Below are 17,492 nucleotides of genomic sequence, written 5' to 3'. Positions count from 1 at the left end.
AAAAACAATTGCCAGTCAAACGAAAAGATTTCAATGAAAAGTTACTATTATATAATTTTAATGATTGGAAATGACAAGTCATAAATAACCATTAGGTATGCAACAAGAAGAAAAAAAATATTTGTTAAAATTACGTCAGCCAAGCGACCTCCATTGAAACACACGCATTCTTCGATTCTGGCCACGAACTATTGCATAAACCGTCTTACCTTATTCACAGGTATTGCAACGAGTTTTTATATATGTTGTTTTAGGGCTGGAATTGTTCTAGGTGGATTGCCTCCAAACACATTCGCGCTATCGAATTTTTTAGTACTATAGTTTATTGAATATCGAGTTCAAAATTCAAGCTTCATTGTAACAAATTCCATTTCAAATGTATTCCTTAAATCTGGTTCTCCTAAAAACAATTGCCAGTCAAACGAAAAGATTTCAATGAAAAGTTACAATTATATAATTTTAATGATTGCAAATGACAAGTCATAAATAACCATTGGGTATGCAACAAGAAGAAAAAAATTATTTGTTTGTTTTTCTAATTTTATGTTGCTTCTTCTGATTTTGTCCATGTATGTGGCTAGTTTGTGTGTTGGTGCATTCCGATGATTGACTAATGGTCTGATGGGTATGTTTTCTTTATGTATGTTTGGTAGTGCGTTTAGTTTTGGTGCTTCTGGTTTGATTGGTTTTAGTTGTTGTTTCATGTTGCTTGGAATTGTGTGTTTGTTTTTGTTTATTGTGTTTTTACTATGTTGTGGTATTGTGTGGTGGGATCGTTTTTGAGTTCTTTGATGTTGTTTTCCTTGAAATATGTTTCTATTTTGTTGTGTAGGTCTTGTTTGTGTACAATTACCGTGCAATTTCCTTTATCTGCTTCGATGAAAGTTCTTGTTGTTTTGTCCGCAAGATGTTTATTGTTTTGTGTTCTTGTGTGTTTGTTTATTTTGTTTGTTTCTTATTATGTCTTGTCTTATGTATTCTTGATGTTGACTGTGTGTTTTGTATTGCTGTTTCTATGTTTATGATGTTTTGTGTTTGTTGTTTTGTACCTGTATTGTTTTGGTGTGTGTTGTGTCTTAATCCTTTTTCTAGTAGTTTGGTTTCATTGTGGTTGAATATTTATTTTGGTTGTGTTGAATATTCTTGGGTGGAATTTGTGTTTCGTGTTGTGTTGTTTGTTGTGTCCTTAGTATAGCTAGTTTATTGTTGTGTTTTAGTTTTTATTTTCTGGCTTATTTCTGTTATTACTTTGTTTGTGTGTGTTACCTCTTCAAGTTCCGTGTGGTGTAGAGTGTGCTAATTGTAAGTATAGTTTGTATGCATTTTTGTTGTGTTGATTTTTTGTTTAGTGAAGTAGTTTAATGTTGTTTTGTATGTATGTTCTTTGTGCTGTGGTTTTTGTCTTTTGTGCTGGGTGTGATGTGTTTTTATGTTGATTTGCGCGTATTTAGCTTCACAACAGTAGCCAACTAACGAATGATACTTCTAAATAATTCAGTCTCTGTTTGTATTTATTTCTAACCCTAAAAACTAAAGAAAACTGGTATTTTATTAAGAAATTGAAATTGGTGTAACTCTGAAAATATTGATGTTAGGACACTTCTTTACCTGATATTTTTTGCTCAGAATGTCTTCGGAAATAAGCTCCGTAAATGGTTGTAAATCCTCATGACTCACTCTGTGTACAGCAGAAAGTAAAAACTGAAGATGTACAGAGAGTTCGCCTATGGGTGAGGCCAGAAAAGCGGCCTGTACTGATACGCCACTTTGTGTGCGCAGTTCTTGAGACACGCTCGACAATCAAAGACATCAAGGTCGACAAGTTATCAGTTGTGAGCCAGATGTTGCAGTATTTAACACGTACAGTGCAGTTTTTTGACGCAGTTGCTTAAATATTCAGCGTGCGTGTAAAATTTGTTAACAATGCAAAACGCAAAATTCACGCTTGAACAAAGAGTTTTGATGTATGATGTATATGTGAACAAAGAGTCATGTAGAGAAGTGCGTAGGCAATTTGAAGTGAAATATTCGAGTGCTCCAATTCAAGGTACAAAAACTATTAGACGTCTTGTTAACAAATGAAGGACAACATGGTCGATAAATGCTAGAATTCCTAAGCGAAAACGAAGAGTACTGACGGGAGAAAAAATTGATGAAATCAGTGCATCATTTACATCCTCTCCTAATAAATCTCTAAGACGAGCTTCATAGGAAGTTAGTGTTTCAAAAACATCAGTCTTTACTGCTGCTAAACTTTTAAAGTTAAATCTCTACAGAGTATAGTATAGAAAGCGGAAGCTTACGGATAGACGATTCCCGCCAGCGACACCTCAGGCAGGCCCCTTTCCTGGCCCCACCCGTAGGCGAACGCTCTGTACTTTTAATAGGTATTATTCAAATGTCATTCATTCGATTTCTCTTTCTTCATAGAATGATTATTTATTTTGATTTTACGAGTTGTATCGATTGTTAATTTGCCATTTCAGAAATGCCAATATTGTTGAAAATAGTCGCTCATCAGAATCCGACTCCAATGCTCGTGATCAAGACGAATTGAAACAGTGTTGCAACTACAAACTTGACAGTTCGATTGCATGTGACTTAAGCCTTCATTCTAATAAGTGTAACATCTGTAATGAGGATTTTGTAACGGCTGAATCTCTGACACGACATTTACAGACTCATACATTGAAAAAGTCCCTAAAATGCGATGTCTGTGGAAAGTGTTTCTCACGATCAACGAATTTTAAACGGCACTACCGCGTACACACAGGAGAGAGGCCATTCAAATGCGATGTCTGTGGAAAGTGTTTCTCAGAATCAGCTACATTAAAAATGCACTACCCCATACACACAGGAGAGAGGCCATTGAAATGCGATGTATGTGGAAAGTGTTTCTCAGAATCAGCTAAATTAAAACGGCACTACCGCATACACACAGGAGAGAGACCATTCAAATGCGATCTGTGTGGAAAGTGTCTCTCAGAATCAGTTACATTAAAACAGCACTACCGCATTCACACAGGAGAGAGGCCGTTCAAATGCGATGTCTGTGGAAAGAGTTTTTCAAATTCGGGATGTTTTACACGTCACTACCGCATACACACAAAGATGAGGCCTTACAGATGTGATGTCTGTGGAAAGTGTTTCCCAGAAACAGGACAATTAGAAGAGCACTCCCGGATACACACAGAAGAGAGGCCATTCAAGTGCGATGTCTGTGGAAAGTGTTTCAAAGTATCGGGAAATCTCAAAGATCACTCCCTCACACACACAGGGGAGAGCCCATTCAAATGCGATGTTTGTGGAAAGTCTTTCAATCGGTTGAGTAGTTTAAAGTATCACGCGGGCTCACACATGACAGAGAGGCCATATAAATGTGATGTCTGTGCAAAGTCTTTCTCACTATCGAAACAGCTAAAAAACCATTCCCGAATGCATTCAGGCGAGAGAGAATATAAATGCGATGTTTGTGAAAAAAATTATTCCACATCTTCAAATCTGAAAACCCATTTAGTCGTACATACGGGCGAAAGGCCTTTCAAGTGTGATTACTGTGGAAAATGTTTCTCACTTAAGCATAACCTATTAAATCATATACGTCTTCATTCAGGACAAAGATGATTTGTAAGGAATGTTTGTGTAAATTATTTATGAGCATAGAGAAAATTTATGTACGCGTCTAGTTGGTTCATGCAAAGATGGGAAGGGATATGAACAGTGTCAGAATTAAGGGGGGTCGGGATAGGGGGGATTTCCCCGTTCGATAATTATCTCCTGACATAAATTCATATTAACATCCCTGCCAGAGATAAATTCTATCCCCTTCCACAAAATATAATTGTTTTAATAGGATATAATTTACAATATTGATGTATTATTACCAGGCAGCTTCCAACAATCATTAACATAGGAATTTACACACCTTATCTTAAACAATCTAATGGATATAATAATAATAATAATAATATTATTATTATTATTATTATTATTATTATTATTATTATAATCAAGTTGCAAGACAAAGTCTATGCGACCAAGCCTTGAGCCGTATCGATTGAGGATAATAATTTTATATATGGTATTTTCTATCTTGGATTCTATCGCCTCTCATCAGAAATCTTAATTCACATCCAGGATATGCGGCAGAATATCCCGAAAAACATTCAGAACTTTATTTCTTCCTAAATTACATTGGAGGGGTGAGAGTGATAGTCATAATCCACCCAAAAAATGTTTACATCAGTACGTTTTAAAGATTATTTCTCCTGCGTATACATACGTCATTTATTGAGTAATTTTTACAATATATTACTGGTTTTTTTTTCAACAAATGTAAAAAATGAACTCCCACAGATTTTTTTTTTTTTTTGCAAATGTGTCTTTGGTTTCTCTTACTCTCATCCCTTCATACTGAAGAACAGTGCTTGACATTTGTAATTTTTAATTGCAAGAAATTGGTGAAAGACTAGAATTCAGCTTTCGTTGGCATATGTTCAAACAAAAGAAAGATATTTATACCAAATGCTGTACATTTTTGGTCATGACGTTCACAATAAATGTTTTCTTTTAATTTTACATCCTCTATTTCCAGCGAATTTTGCCCACAGCTCAAAAAATGTTTTGCACTAATACAATTTTTTTTATAACTGCTATCCTTAACTGGTAATTTTTAAATATTTATGAATAGAAGTTATCTCGAAACAAATCTGTGCCTGCATTACAATTTTTTTCAATATTACACACCATTATTGTGCATTTTATTGATTGACAACGCAGTCAATTAATTGACCCAAATCACTTTCTCATCGAAAACTTGATTTTAAGCAGATCTTGAGTTAAGTTAACAATAGCGCGCTTCTGTTGGTCTGGCTGTGAATCTTAAAATTTGAACATTTAAGCGCCATATTTGTGATTTTGTTGATCAAATTATAAGGGTTGTGAAAGATGAATATTATTTTTGTGTGTTTATGTTGCTTAACATAATAAGTGAAACTTTCGACAGAACAAGTATAAATAAAATAATACTTGTTCTGATAGAATTTTCTTTTATTGATTTAATTAAATAACATAAAAATACAAACGACTCATAAATCAGGCTCTCGTCTCAAAAGAAATATAGCGACAATTTTTTTTCTGTTTGGTTTTCTAATATCTACGAGATATATATCGTATACAGCTGTGTTTTTCCCACTAGCACCAATTAGAAAATTCCATTGAAACGTTTAACGCTTCTGGTTATCGGGCAACAAAGCAACAAACTTGACAATCTTCCCACCGGAAACTCCTCTCTCTGTTTTACTCCCTTGGATGGTACTCTTTGCTGTGAAGAAATATATAAACAAATTTTTACGGATCACATTTTTTGAGTGACGTTATGTCATTTTTCAATAACGGTATGTTTTCTAGGGATAGAAACCACTGGCGGTATTCCATACCAGCGGCATACCGTCTGACTTCCCTCGTTGTTCTTTTACCCTCAAAAGTAAAGAAAAAAAAGGTATTTTTCTAACAACTTCAAATTGGTGTAACTGTGAAAATATTTTCATTAGGACACATGTGTATATGACATTTTTTGCTGAGAATGTCTTCGGAAATAAGTTCCCTAAGTGACGGTAAATACACGTGAAACATACTGTATATTACAGAGACTGAAAACCGAAAATGTACATTACTACCTAGCATTGAAATGTGATTCATTCGATTACTTTTTCTTCTTATCAATGCTAATTTATTTTGACTTTACTTGTAGTATAGATTGTTAACTTCTCATTGCAGAAATGCCAATAATGTTGAAAAGAGTCGCTCACCAGAATACGACTCCATTGCTCGTGACCAAGACGAATTAACACAGTGTTGCAGCTACAACCTTGACACTTCAATTGCTTGTGACTTAGGGTCGAATTCATAGTCGTCACTTATAGAATAACGAAACACTTAAGTAATGAGCATTTCCTTAGCACTTATTTCAGATCGTATTGCAGAGACGCTACTCATTCATATGCCCTGAGCATTCCCTTGACATCGAAAGAAATATAGCAACATGGCTAGACGTGCGAGCTTTCCTACATTCAATTGTTTTCCAGCGCCTTCAAATTGTTAAATCGGCATTATTGTCATGCATAAATACACAAGTAGAGAATATACAGCTAAAAATTTATACAAGATATCCAGAAAGCATTTTACAGAAAAGAAAGTAGTGAGCTAAGATAACTGGTTATGAAATTTGAAGATATCGTCGAGAGTAAAAAAAATTGATAATTTAATCTTCATCTTACGATGTTAAGATGAAGATTACATTTGTAATGTTTCTTCCCACCATAAGCAGTGCTGACTAGATCAGACGCTATGGACAGTACTCTATAACAGAGTCGCCAGTATGAAAAAATGATTCCAAGCCTTTGGCGTGAGATGAACTCGATAGCTCAGTTGGTAGAGCGCCTGACCGGAGTACAGGAAATCGCGCTCGAGGTTGTGAATTTTTTTTTCATAGCATGGCATGATTGTGACTATAAAAGTATTTAAATTCATTGCAATTGATAATTTTTCTCTCCAAAAGAAGAAATTGACATGGAACATAATTGCAGTTGAGTTTAATGCGAACTCCGCTTGTAAGTAAATGATTTTAATTTATGTTTCAGTTATTTTTATGCTAAACAATGTGGAAGTGATATAGGCCTAATTACGCAAATTTTAAAAGCTTATTCCTTGGGTGGAATACAAACAAAATTGCAAATGACACTTTGTTGGGATGTGAATACCTTTCAAAAAAAAATGCCTCTTAAATCTACCTGAAATGCTGCTGTATCATAAAATTTCAAAGCAACCAGTACTTTCAGCAGTGGCGAAATCGGTAAGCCTCATGGTTGTATTGTGAATTGAAATGAGACACACCAGAATATTCACAACAGTGTTCTTGTCGAAACGATATCTCCTCTTAAATTGTTGATCATTATCAGGGAAAGGATTTATATGTAAATACATATTTACTTATAAAGCTAATATAATTTATATTTTGCATTATCTTTATGTTTCACAATGTGTAGGGTTGAAAAATCCTACTTTTATTTTCCATATTTTTCCATATTTTAGAGTTTAGTACATATTTTTGTTAATTTCCATATATTTTCCATATTTCATATAAAACAGTCCATATTATATTAGGTTTAACAATAAAACAAAACAAAATTCCATTAACTTTTAAAAATACATTTCAACAATAGAGATTTAAACACATGTTCAGTAATCCCTTTAACATCAGAGTTATTTGAAAATTAGCAGTCCTATCAACAATGGGAAAGTAAATTACAAAACTGTATTAATTTAATTTAAAATTTTTAACAGACTTCAGTTGTGCAGCTCAACAGTTAAATGCCAGTCAGAGTACACATAGGTTCAGTTTTGTAAATCATACTATAAAGACGGTAAATATGCCAAAAGTACGTCATTCAGTCAATTTAAAATCAAAACTAACAAGTTACATTTCAGAATTTAAAGAAGATGGTTTATCAACTGACAATAAAATATTATTTTGTAATTTGTGTCAGTGTGCAGTATCATCTACACAAAAGTTCCTGGTGCAACAACACATTACAACTAGTAAACATCAGGCCAACAAACAACTAAATTCCAAGCAGAGACAATTGTTTTTAACACAACCAACAACATCGAATGTAAGATCTGAGTTTAACATCGACCTGTGCCGTTCTCTCATCTCTGCTGATATTCCTCTCTACAAACTAAAGAATAAGGTCTTCAGGGAATTCCTTGAAAAATATACTCAACATACAATCCCGGATGAGTCAACACTTAGGAAGACGTATGCTCCATCCATCTACGATGAGACAATACAGAAGATAAGAGATGGAATTAAAGATAGTTCAATTTGGGTTTCCATTGATGAGACTCCCGACAAAGAAGGTAGACTTGTTGGTAATGTAGTTATCGGTTTGTTAAGTGAACAATATTCTGAACGAATTCTTTTACATTGTGATGTTCTAGAAAAGTGCAATAACAAAACTATAGTTAAACTGTTCAACGAAGCTATGGGTATCCTGTGGCCAAAGGGTATTATGTACGATAATGTGTTATTCTTTATTAGCGATGCTGCCCCTTATATGGTCAAAGCTGGACAAGCATTATCTGTTGTATATCCTAAATTGACTCATTTTACTTGTGTGGCGCATGCATTTCATCGTGTGGCAGAAGTGGTCAGAGACAATTTCCCTAAAGTAGATTTGTTGATTTCATCAGTGAAAAAAGTATTTCTCAAAGCTCCCAGTAGAGTTAACGTGTTGAAAGAAATGTACCCTGAAATTCCATTGCCACCAAAGCCAATTTTAACTAGATGGGGTACATGGCTAGAAGCAGTTGAATATTATGCCGAACATATAGACTCTATTAACAATGTTCTCCTTGCATTGGACTCTGAAGATGCAGTCTCAATTGATACTGCGAAAACAGTTACCTGTGACATAAGTGTGAAGAATGACTTAGCTCACATTCAGCATACATTTTCATGCATCATAAAAACGCTCAAAAGTCTCCAAAATAGGCACCTTTCACTATCTGAAAGTTTTGAAATTATAAATAGTACTGTGGAACAACTGAATCGTGGTAGAGGTAAAGTTGCAGATGCAGTAAGAGCTAAGGTGGACACTGTACTTTAAAAAAACCCTGGATATGAAGAACTACAAAAGGTTGTTGCTGTGATGAGTGGTGAATCAACAGTGAAGATTAACTTGGACTTATCCCCAGCAGACATTGTGAAATTGAATTATGTACCAGTTACTTCTTGTGACGTCGAACGCTCTTTTAGTCAGTATAAATCTATCCTCAGAGACAATAGAAGAAGATTCACTTTTCAGCACTTGAAAGAAATGTTTGTAACCTATTGTTATGGTAACAGACAATAAAAATTGTGTTTTGTTGAAACTACATTGGAAGATAAGGTACGTCCATTATATTTTTTGTTTAGTTTGATTAAAATGTACCAATATTTAACGTACATAGTCATTTTTTTATAATTTTAAGTCCATATTTAATTCCATATTTTGGTAAAAATCCATATTTAATTCCATATTTTGGTAAAAATAACTACATATATATTTACATATTTCATATATTTTTAGTCCATATAAATCCGTTCCCTGATCATTATACATCTCTGAAAGGTTTTCCATATCTCTTATGTATCTTTTGCTTGCCGAAACTCATTTTCATTTTAATTACAGAACTCAATAAATTAAATTAAATCATAATCATCATCCATTGTATACTGAATCAGCTGATTACAATGCATATGAGGAAACACTTGAGTAAGCTGACAAGCTACCTTATTTGAATAAGTGTTCACTTGAGTGGGATTTATGAATTGGAAATGATTATAAGGAACTGCTTAAGGGTTTCCTTACGATAAGTGTTGACTATGAATTCGGCCCTTAAGCAGAGAGTCTATTAATTATAACATCTGTAATGAAGTTTTTGTAACGGCTAACTCTCTGAAACGTCATTTCCAAACTCATACATTGAAAAAGTCACTAAAATGCGTGTGGAAAGTCTAGTCTAGTACAGAATACGTCTGATGCCTAACAATCATCAGAGAATAATGTAGAGAGAGCCGGGTATGGTCATGCATCTCAGGCACTCAATTTCACGATTCCAGCAGGGAGGCTAATCTTTAATGTTTCGGACTAGTATCATGTATGGACTTTGGACGCCACTTTTCGCCATTGAGGACAATTTGACGTCAGTGCAATATCGGGATGGGATACTCCAACACATTGTTGAGCCATACGGGCAAGAATTTGGAAATAATTTTAATTTTGAAGATTACAATACACAGGCACATCGCTCCTGCTTTTGAAACACCTTCATTCAAGAGGTAGGAATCAATCGAACGGAATGGCCTGCAATGTCTCCAGACATCAGTCCTATTAAACCTGCCTGGGACCAACTGAAGATAGTAGTGCGACGACGTAGGAATCCGCCCCAAACCCTGGATTGCCTTCGGAGTGCCACTGTCAATGAATACGACGGAATGGACCAGAAATGCCTCAATTATCTTCTGGACAGCAATCCGCCAAGAGTCCGAGCATGCTGTAATGTATGGGGTGGGGTAACACCACAGTGAAGCTAGCCAGGTGTAGATGTTTTAATTTCAGACGTTTACAGGCAGATTTCCTCTTCCGAATAATGGCTTTGTTTATGTCAGTATTTTGTTTTACCTTTACAATAAATGTTTATTTCAGTTTCAGAAGATTTGAGTTTTTCATCTCTTACCCCTCCGCGTCACTTGCTTCACTGTGATTTAAAAAATCAATTTTTTGACCAATGTAAAAGTATCTTTGAATTTTTTGGAACTCATGACGTACAGGTCAGCATGATTGGTAACATAATTAATTAAAGTTTCATCATTTGTTTGTGAGAAATTATATATCTACACACACGATGTTTCGCAGTTATGTTGTGCTATCGTCATTCGTTTGTTTTCTAAATGAAAGACGATCATCTCTGTCAATTTGAAATCGAGTCAATCCAGAGCATTGGACAGCAAATCAAATCGCAGTTGCCCCAGATGTAAGTTGCAAATTAACGAGCTCCTAAATCCTATGCAGTATATGTGTTTAATTTAACCATTTTTTATTCGATCGCTTTACATGACGAACAATTAAAGTCAATGTACCCACAACGCCGATATTCACCGCTGCAAATCTCGTGTATATGAGAAGAAGCAATCAGAGATCGCTACGGCGTTGTAATATAGATGTCTTGGCGCGAGAGTGTGAGGACCCCTGTGAGAGACGGCCTTTTTTTTGTATCTACGTGTCTTGAGTGATGTAGGCGTTGTAATAAATAGAGCTATTTTTCCGGAATGATCCAACACTACGCTATACTGTAACACTATCCTTGTAATAATTCTATAGACAGAATGGTGATCTGCAATTACGATTTTTTTTTCGTACATACAATACTTACAAAATCTATTCTCTTTACATCTGGCAAGCAACTGAATTTTAGAATGAAATAGATACCCTACCGCCAACGTTCCCTTTGACATAGATAGCCCTTAATTAGTTAATGCTGCAGTCCTGTGATTCGAGGGAGTTACGAAACCGCGGAGAACAGTGAGGCTGGGACAAGCCGCAACACTAGATGTGTCGCCAACTGAAAGTCCGAAAAATCGCGGAACAGTTGAAAAGTAGCTAGATTCCTTATTAGGAATAAAATATTAGTTTTGTTGCTAGACGATGTTGAAAAAGTCGCAAAATCTCTATTTAAGCAATAAAAATGGTATAATATATTGTCAACAGTAATATCACTAGACGTTTTGATTTATCTAGAGAAAATCAAAACTAGAGTGGGATTTAATTGACTATTACACGATTAGAAGAAAGTATATAAAGATTAGAAGTAACGAAGTACTCCAATACAATAAAATATTAATTGAATTACGAAAATACAACTGTCTTCAAATGTATTATTGTACCATCTTAACATTACAAATATTACGCTAGATGAATGCTAGATGGCAGTAGTGAGCAATGACTTCTCGTCGAGAAGTTCTCAATCTATTATACACGATGGCAATGTCACTAGTCAAGAAGGCTTTGTTGATTCAGTTTCATTTTTATTAAAATGCAACATTCCACTTCAATTATCCGAATCCCAGTAATCACCGTCACTTGACAGATGATTTTCAATAAATCTTAATATTAAACAATCTCTGATACGTGACTATCCATAATATCATATAGCAGAAGCTATAACATAACCTAACCAATATACACAAGTGTTAGAAAAGTTTTAATTAACGACGATGACATAAAAAATAAACAAATAATTTTAAAAGGAATAATTATTGAATGTAAAATTTTCAAATTTGAATGTGGTTGGGGGTTCAATTGATGTTATATTGGACGTGTGCGTAATAGAAGTGGAACTCGTTGATTTAGGCCTACATGGTGTATTCAACTTATTCAGAATTTCCGAATGAATAATTTTAAAAGGAATAATTATTGAATGTACAATTTTCAAATTTGAATGTGGTTAGTGGTTCAATTGATGTTATATTGGACGTGTGCACAATAGAAGTGGAACTCGTTGATTTAGGCCTACATGGTGTACTCAACTTATTCAGGATTTCCGAATGGTGCTCTTCATTTATTTGTAAATCGGATTTCAGAAGATGCATAGGTGTGATAAGTGATTTTTATTAATTCTTGTTCTTGAATGCCAATGCGAGTCATATTTGAAACTGCTGTGCATCGACTGGAGTGGTTTGTAATTTTATATATATTTTTGACGTCCAGACCAGCGCAGTTTCAAATGTTGGCAAACAAAGAAACAAATGCTAGGGACGCTATAAAATTAAACAAATGCTAGGGACGCGATAAAATTGTGCGATAAGCAGCCATGATTGGTTGAAATACGTCCTTTCGTACCGTTTTATTGGTCAAAAGTAGTATGACGTAGTAAGAGTGTAATAGTCACCGAAAAACCGTCAAAAATAATATAGATTTAGAAAGAAAATTACTATATTGGTAACATTGCTCGTATTTCTGAAGCAGTGAGCTTCTGCATTTGGACTGTCATTTTCACGAAGTGTTGCCATACCTACTGATTTAGCAGGAGATTTCCTGTTTTTCCATTGAATCTACTGCTCTATAGATTTTTATGTCAAAAGTCCGAATTTCTCCTGCCTCTTTGGCATGCTGCAGTGACCTAGTTCTATGCCCGGATTTTCAACTCATTACTTTAGTACACATAGGCCTATATTATGTCATCATATCTTATTTTTGCATCTTATACACAAGTCAATGCTTTCATTTGTCTCCTTGCTCATATCGCGTCGCCACAATGATGTTTACAAGAAGGAAGGAGACGGCTCTCGCCTGGAGTCCAGCGGCGGATTATGATATCAGCCAGCACACAGCAGATAAAGACCATGTTTTATACACATGGCTCAGAGTTATGGGTCTCTCCAATCCACTCGATAGTCTAAACATACACTGACTGACAAAAAAAATCACGCACCAAGAAGGAGTTGTGGGAATTACATGAAACCTGATGTGGATGATCGTAACATTGATGTATATAAATGATTACAATATTAGAGCAAAATAATCATTTTATTGCTGAAAACTGACCTCCTGAATTGAGGCTCTGGAACTCTGTTTGCCCACCTCTAGATTCGATGCAAGCTGTAATACGGGTGGGTATACAGATTTTATATGGTATCCTGCGGCGTATCTGTCCATATTTGCCGCAACCGGTTCTGTATATCTTGTAAACTCCTAGGTCGCTGAAGTTGGCGTCCCAGGTGATCCCAGACATGTTCGATTGGTGATAACTCTGGCGTTCGTGCAGGCCATGGAAGTGTGAAAACGTTGCGGAGGCATTCCCGTGACATCCTTGTTGTGTAAGGCCGAGCATTATCCTGCTGGAAAATACCTTTTGGAAATCCTGCCATGTGAGGCAACACATGTGGCTGAAGGATGTCCTGCACATATCGCTGCGCTGTTATTGACCCTCATATCGTTACTGGAGGTGACCGTCTGTCATACGTGATGACCCCCCAGACCAGCACGCCAGCATTGGCTGCGTTGTGTCGCTCCACAGCAAATGTAGGATTGAGGCGCGCACCACGAGGTCTCCAGACACGAACACGACCGTCGTCAGAGCTCAAAGAGAACCTGGATTCGTCACTAAAGACAACCCTGTTCCAGTCTTCAGCAGTCCAGGTTTGTCGCTCACGACACCGCTGCAAACAGAGGCGACGGTCGGGCGGGTGTCAATGGCAGGACATGCAATGGGCGCCGTGAGACGAAATTTCCTTCAGCCTAATGCCTTCAGACACAGGGGCCTGTAATGACGTGCTACCAGCTTCAGGATGGTGGGCGATGAAACAGTTGGATCTGTTCGGGCTTGTGGGAGGATTCGACTATCTTCTGTCCTGGCGCTCAGTCGAGGGCGTCCTGAGCCCAGTCGCCGTGTGTGCGTGCCCTCACGCATCGACTGGTCCCAACACGTCCTAACAGTGTGGTCAGAACAGCGTAGGTGGCTGGCGATTCGTCGATACGACCATCCAGCCTCGCGCATTCCAATAATGCGCCCCCTCTCAAACTCCGTTAACTGGGTAAAGTCTCTTCGATTGCGTCGTAGAGGCATGTCGAATGATCGACGACTTTTATGCAACCGGAAACAACAGTCCACTACGTTCGAGTAGCCTGTGCAAGCCCTTTTATAGGCCACGGATGACAGCAGGTTCACGACCTCTGGTGGCAATACCATTCAACAAATTATGTTACTATGCTAATAAATCGACTAGCTCCCTGAGATGTAACTGTATGCCGAGGTTTGCAGCAAAACGGCAACTCCTTCTTGGTGCGTGATTTTTTTTTGTCAGTCAGTGTAATTACAGAACGATAGAGAACGAATGTTTGAAACCTTACCACGAAAGAATGCAAACCCTCTTCCTCCCTCACACACGCACGCACGCACACACACACACACACACACACAAACACACACTTAATTCTGTCGTCGATTTGCAAAAGGGGATACGTCCAAAATAACAAAGTGTTGGAAAATCGCTACAAAAAATCATGAACTTAAAATATTAAAATGTTCATGGATCCTGAATGTATGTATCCATAGTGATCTAAGGCCGTGTCTCAAAGCTCAAGTACAAACTACACACTAGTGACTAGCAACTAGGTGACTTGTAAACTACACACACTAGGGAGCTTAGGACATGTATGCTTGAAACAGGCCTTCATCGTAGATTATTTTTCTAAAAACCATGACATCACGGTGCAGCACTAAATTAAGAAGGCAGTGTCCTAATGCAGTTTCATTACAAATTATGTGGAAAAGATGAGGGCTTAATATATTACAATAAGCTTAATGTTTAAAACATTGTACAGAAGGTACTAACAATGTCAGTGTTTAAAGTTAACATGTTATTCTCCATTATGTTTACATTATTTCACTTCGAAAGCATCTTTAGATTTCATAACCGCAATTGCTGATGAGGTATCCATGTTTGTTTAGTGGTCAAGTCAGCAATCAAGCAAGCATTTTCGTTTACTAGCTACTACGGACTTGATTGCTATGCACTATGTAGCTTTGGATCATAACTTCTGATATCACATCCGGCTATATAGTCAACAATCTAGTTCACTTCAGCTGAAAATTTAGCTTTGAGACACGGCCTAATTAGGAAAAAAAAATTATGAACATTTTAATTTAACTTATAGTTTTGCACACACACACACACACACACTCACTCACTCTCTCACTCTCTCTCTCTCTCTCCCTCCCTCCCTCTCTCTCTCTCTCTTTTTCATGCAACGTAAGCTTGTGATAACTGTCGTCAATTTGCAAAAGGAGACATTTCGGAAATAAAGTGTTGGAAAATCGCAAAACTATAAGTTATGTAAATTAATATGTTCATATTTTTTTTTTTTCTAATTAGATCACTATGGATACATACATTCAGGATCCATGAAGATTTTAATATTTTAAGTTCATAATTTTTTGTAGCGATTTTCCAACACTTTGCTATTTTGGACGTATCCCCTTTTGCAAATCGACGACAGAATTAAGTTATTTCATTATTGTTTTGAGGTCTCGGGGAACAGAGGAGGAACGAAACTTATTTAGTATAGTGAAGTTTGTTTCTGATTGTGTGCACGTGAAACAGTGAGAGAGTGAAGTATAGGTAATGGCATTTTAGTGTTACATATCTTGCACAGTGATCTTTTAAAATGAGTGAAGGTGTCCCAGAAAGAAAGAAAAAATGTAAATACTCCCAGAATATTATAAATTATAGTGGGAAAATGGTGAACAGTTTAAAAGCAAGAAAGGGGATAATTTTTCGTCTGTTATAGTCGCAGCTAATGCAGTACTGTACTTAATACCACCTTTAAATAAATCTTTCGTGAATAAATGAAAAATTCCAGATTTAATGCGAAACATTGTCAATAAGACATTACTGTGTAAAAACAAAATTGGGAACAACTGGATAATACGCACGGCAGACCAATATCGATAGTCGACTCTACTCGCTGGCCACTAGTCACCGGGCCGTACCGAGCCGTATCAAACAAAATATAATCGAAATGGTGGTAGTCAAATTCGCGACTATATTCTTAAATAATTCACTCCATTAGTCAAGTTCAAGGTTTTATGTAGTACAACGGCGGTTTTTTGAATGCATTAAATGAAAATGAAGATGTAATAAGATAATAAACTAGGTTATCACAAGGAAATTAACAGGAAAAAAGATGTGTTTCACGGAATACAATTAAAATGACGGAAAGTAAATTTCCGGTTAATGTTCACCAAAGCGTAAAGTACGTAATTATGACGGCGTTGCTGTTTTATTTCTGGCCTATAGAAAAATACCTAGCCTTTTACGAAAAAAAATTTAAGGACCATGAAATTATTCACCGCTTTCATTATAGGCCTATTATTTTTTAACAATATTACGAATCAAAAACTGTCATATTATATAATTTTAACTACTACATGGACGAACCAAATCAAGCTAACCTAACCTAACCAAAGCTAACCTACCCTAACCAAAGCTAACCTAACCTAACCTAACCTAACCTAACCAAAGCTAAGCTAACCTAACCAAAACTAATCTAACCTAACCAAAGCTAATTTAACCTAACCTAAGCTAACCTAACCAAAGCTAACCTAACCTAACCAAAGCTAAGCTAACCTAACCAAAACTAATCTAACCTAACCAAAGCTAATTTAACCTAACCTAAGCTAACCTAACCTAATCTAAGCTAACATAACATAACATAACATAACATAACCTTCGTAAATGCAAGGCCTGTAACCGGAGCAAGAAGGGATCTCAATCATTTAATCTGCAAGTACACGCAAAAATAAATTCAAGTAAGGATCACGCTCCCACTGCATGAGAGGTCCGCGCATGCGCTACAGCAAAACTGTTTCTGTCCCGAGCCTCTCATCTAAGGCACTCGTCATAATTTACTCGCAATATTTACGCAAATACACATTGTCGCTAACAGTGGTGCTATCTCTCAATAATGTTCAGAACGAAGGAGGTAGAGAGAGAAAAAATTTCTCCCGCCAACTACGCCACACACCAACGTCATGTTCTTATGTTGGTGACATTGTGTATTTACTTAAATTTGGTGCTAAACGTAACGGCACGGTTCAAAGTGACCGTGCTAATTCTCCAGTATAGCGCAAAATTGCATGACTTTGATACGTACGCTGAGTAGAGATAACATTAATTATATTTAACAAAATTGTTCCATTTCATTGGTTAGGGAAGTGATATATAGTAATACAACAGTATCATCTTTCTTACAGTACACTGTTTTGTAATTAATATTATAATACAAAGAGGAAATTCATGTTTAATTAATCTACTGTAATCTCCTGTTTTTTTTTCGATGATTTTCTCCTGATTTTCGTGTGTAGGTCGTGGCAACACTGTGATTTCA

General features: G+C 36.2%; 1 protein-coding gene across 1 annotated transcript in view; it reads left to right on the top strand.

The window, feature by feature from the left end:
• Nucleotides 1-5,101, top strand: part of LOC138691429 (zinc finger protein 493-like) — a 46,643-nt gene extending 41,542 nt beyond the window's left edge. Inside the window, exon 9 of the mRNA XM_069813355.1 lies at nucleotides 2,487-5,101. Coding sequence (XP_069669456.1) covers nucleotides 2,487-3,624 — 1,138 coding nt within the window. The 3' untranslated portion in view covers nucleotides 3,625-5,101. The remainder of the gene's footprint in view (nucleotides 1-2,486) is intronic.
• The last annotated feature ends 12,391 nt before the right edge of the window (nucleotides 5,102-17,492 follow it).

The sequence above is a fragment of the Periplaneta americana genome, chromosome 16, assembly GCF_040183065.1.
Source record: "Periplaneta americana isolate PAMFEO1 chromosome 16, P.americana_PAMFEO1_priV1, whole genome shotgun sequence".
NCBI lineage: Eukaryota > Metazoa > Arthropoda > Insecta > Blattodea > Blattidae > Periplaneta > Periplaneta americana.
The sequence above is the reverse complement of the archived record's forward strand: the minus strand, read 5'-3'. Positions and strand labels throughout refer to the sequence as shown.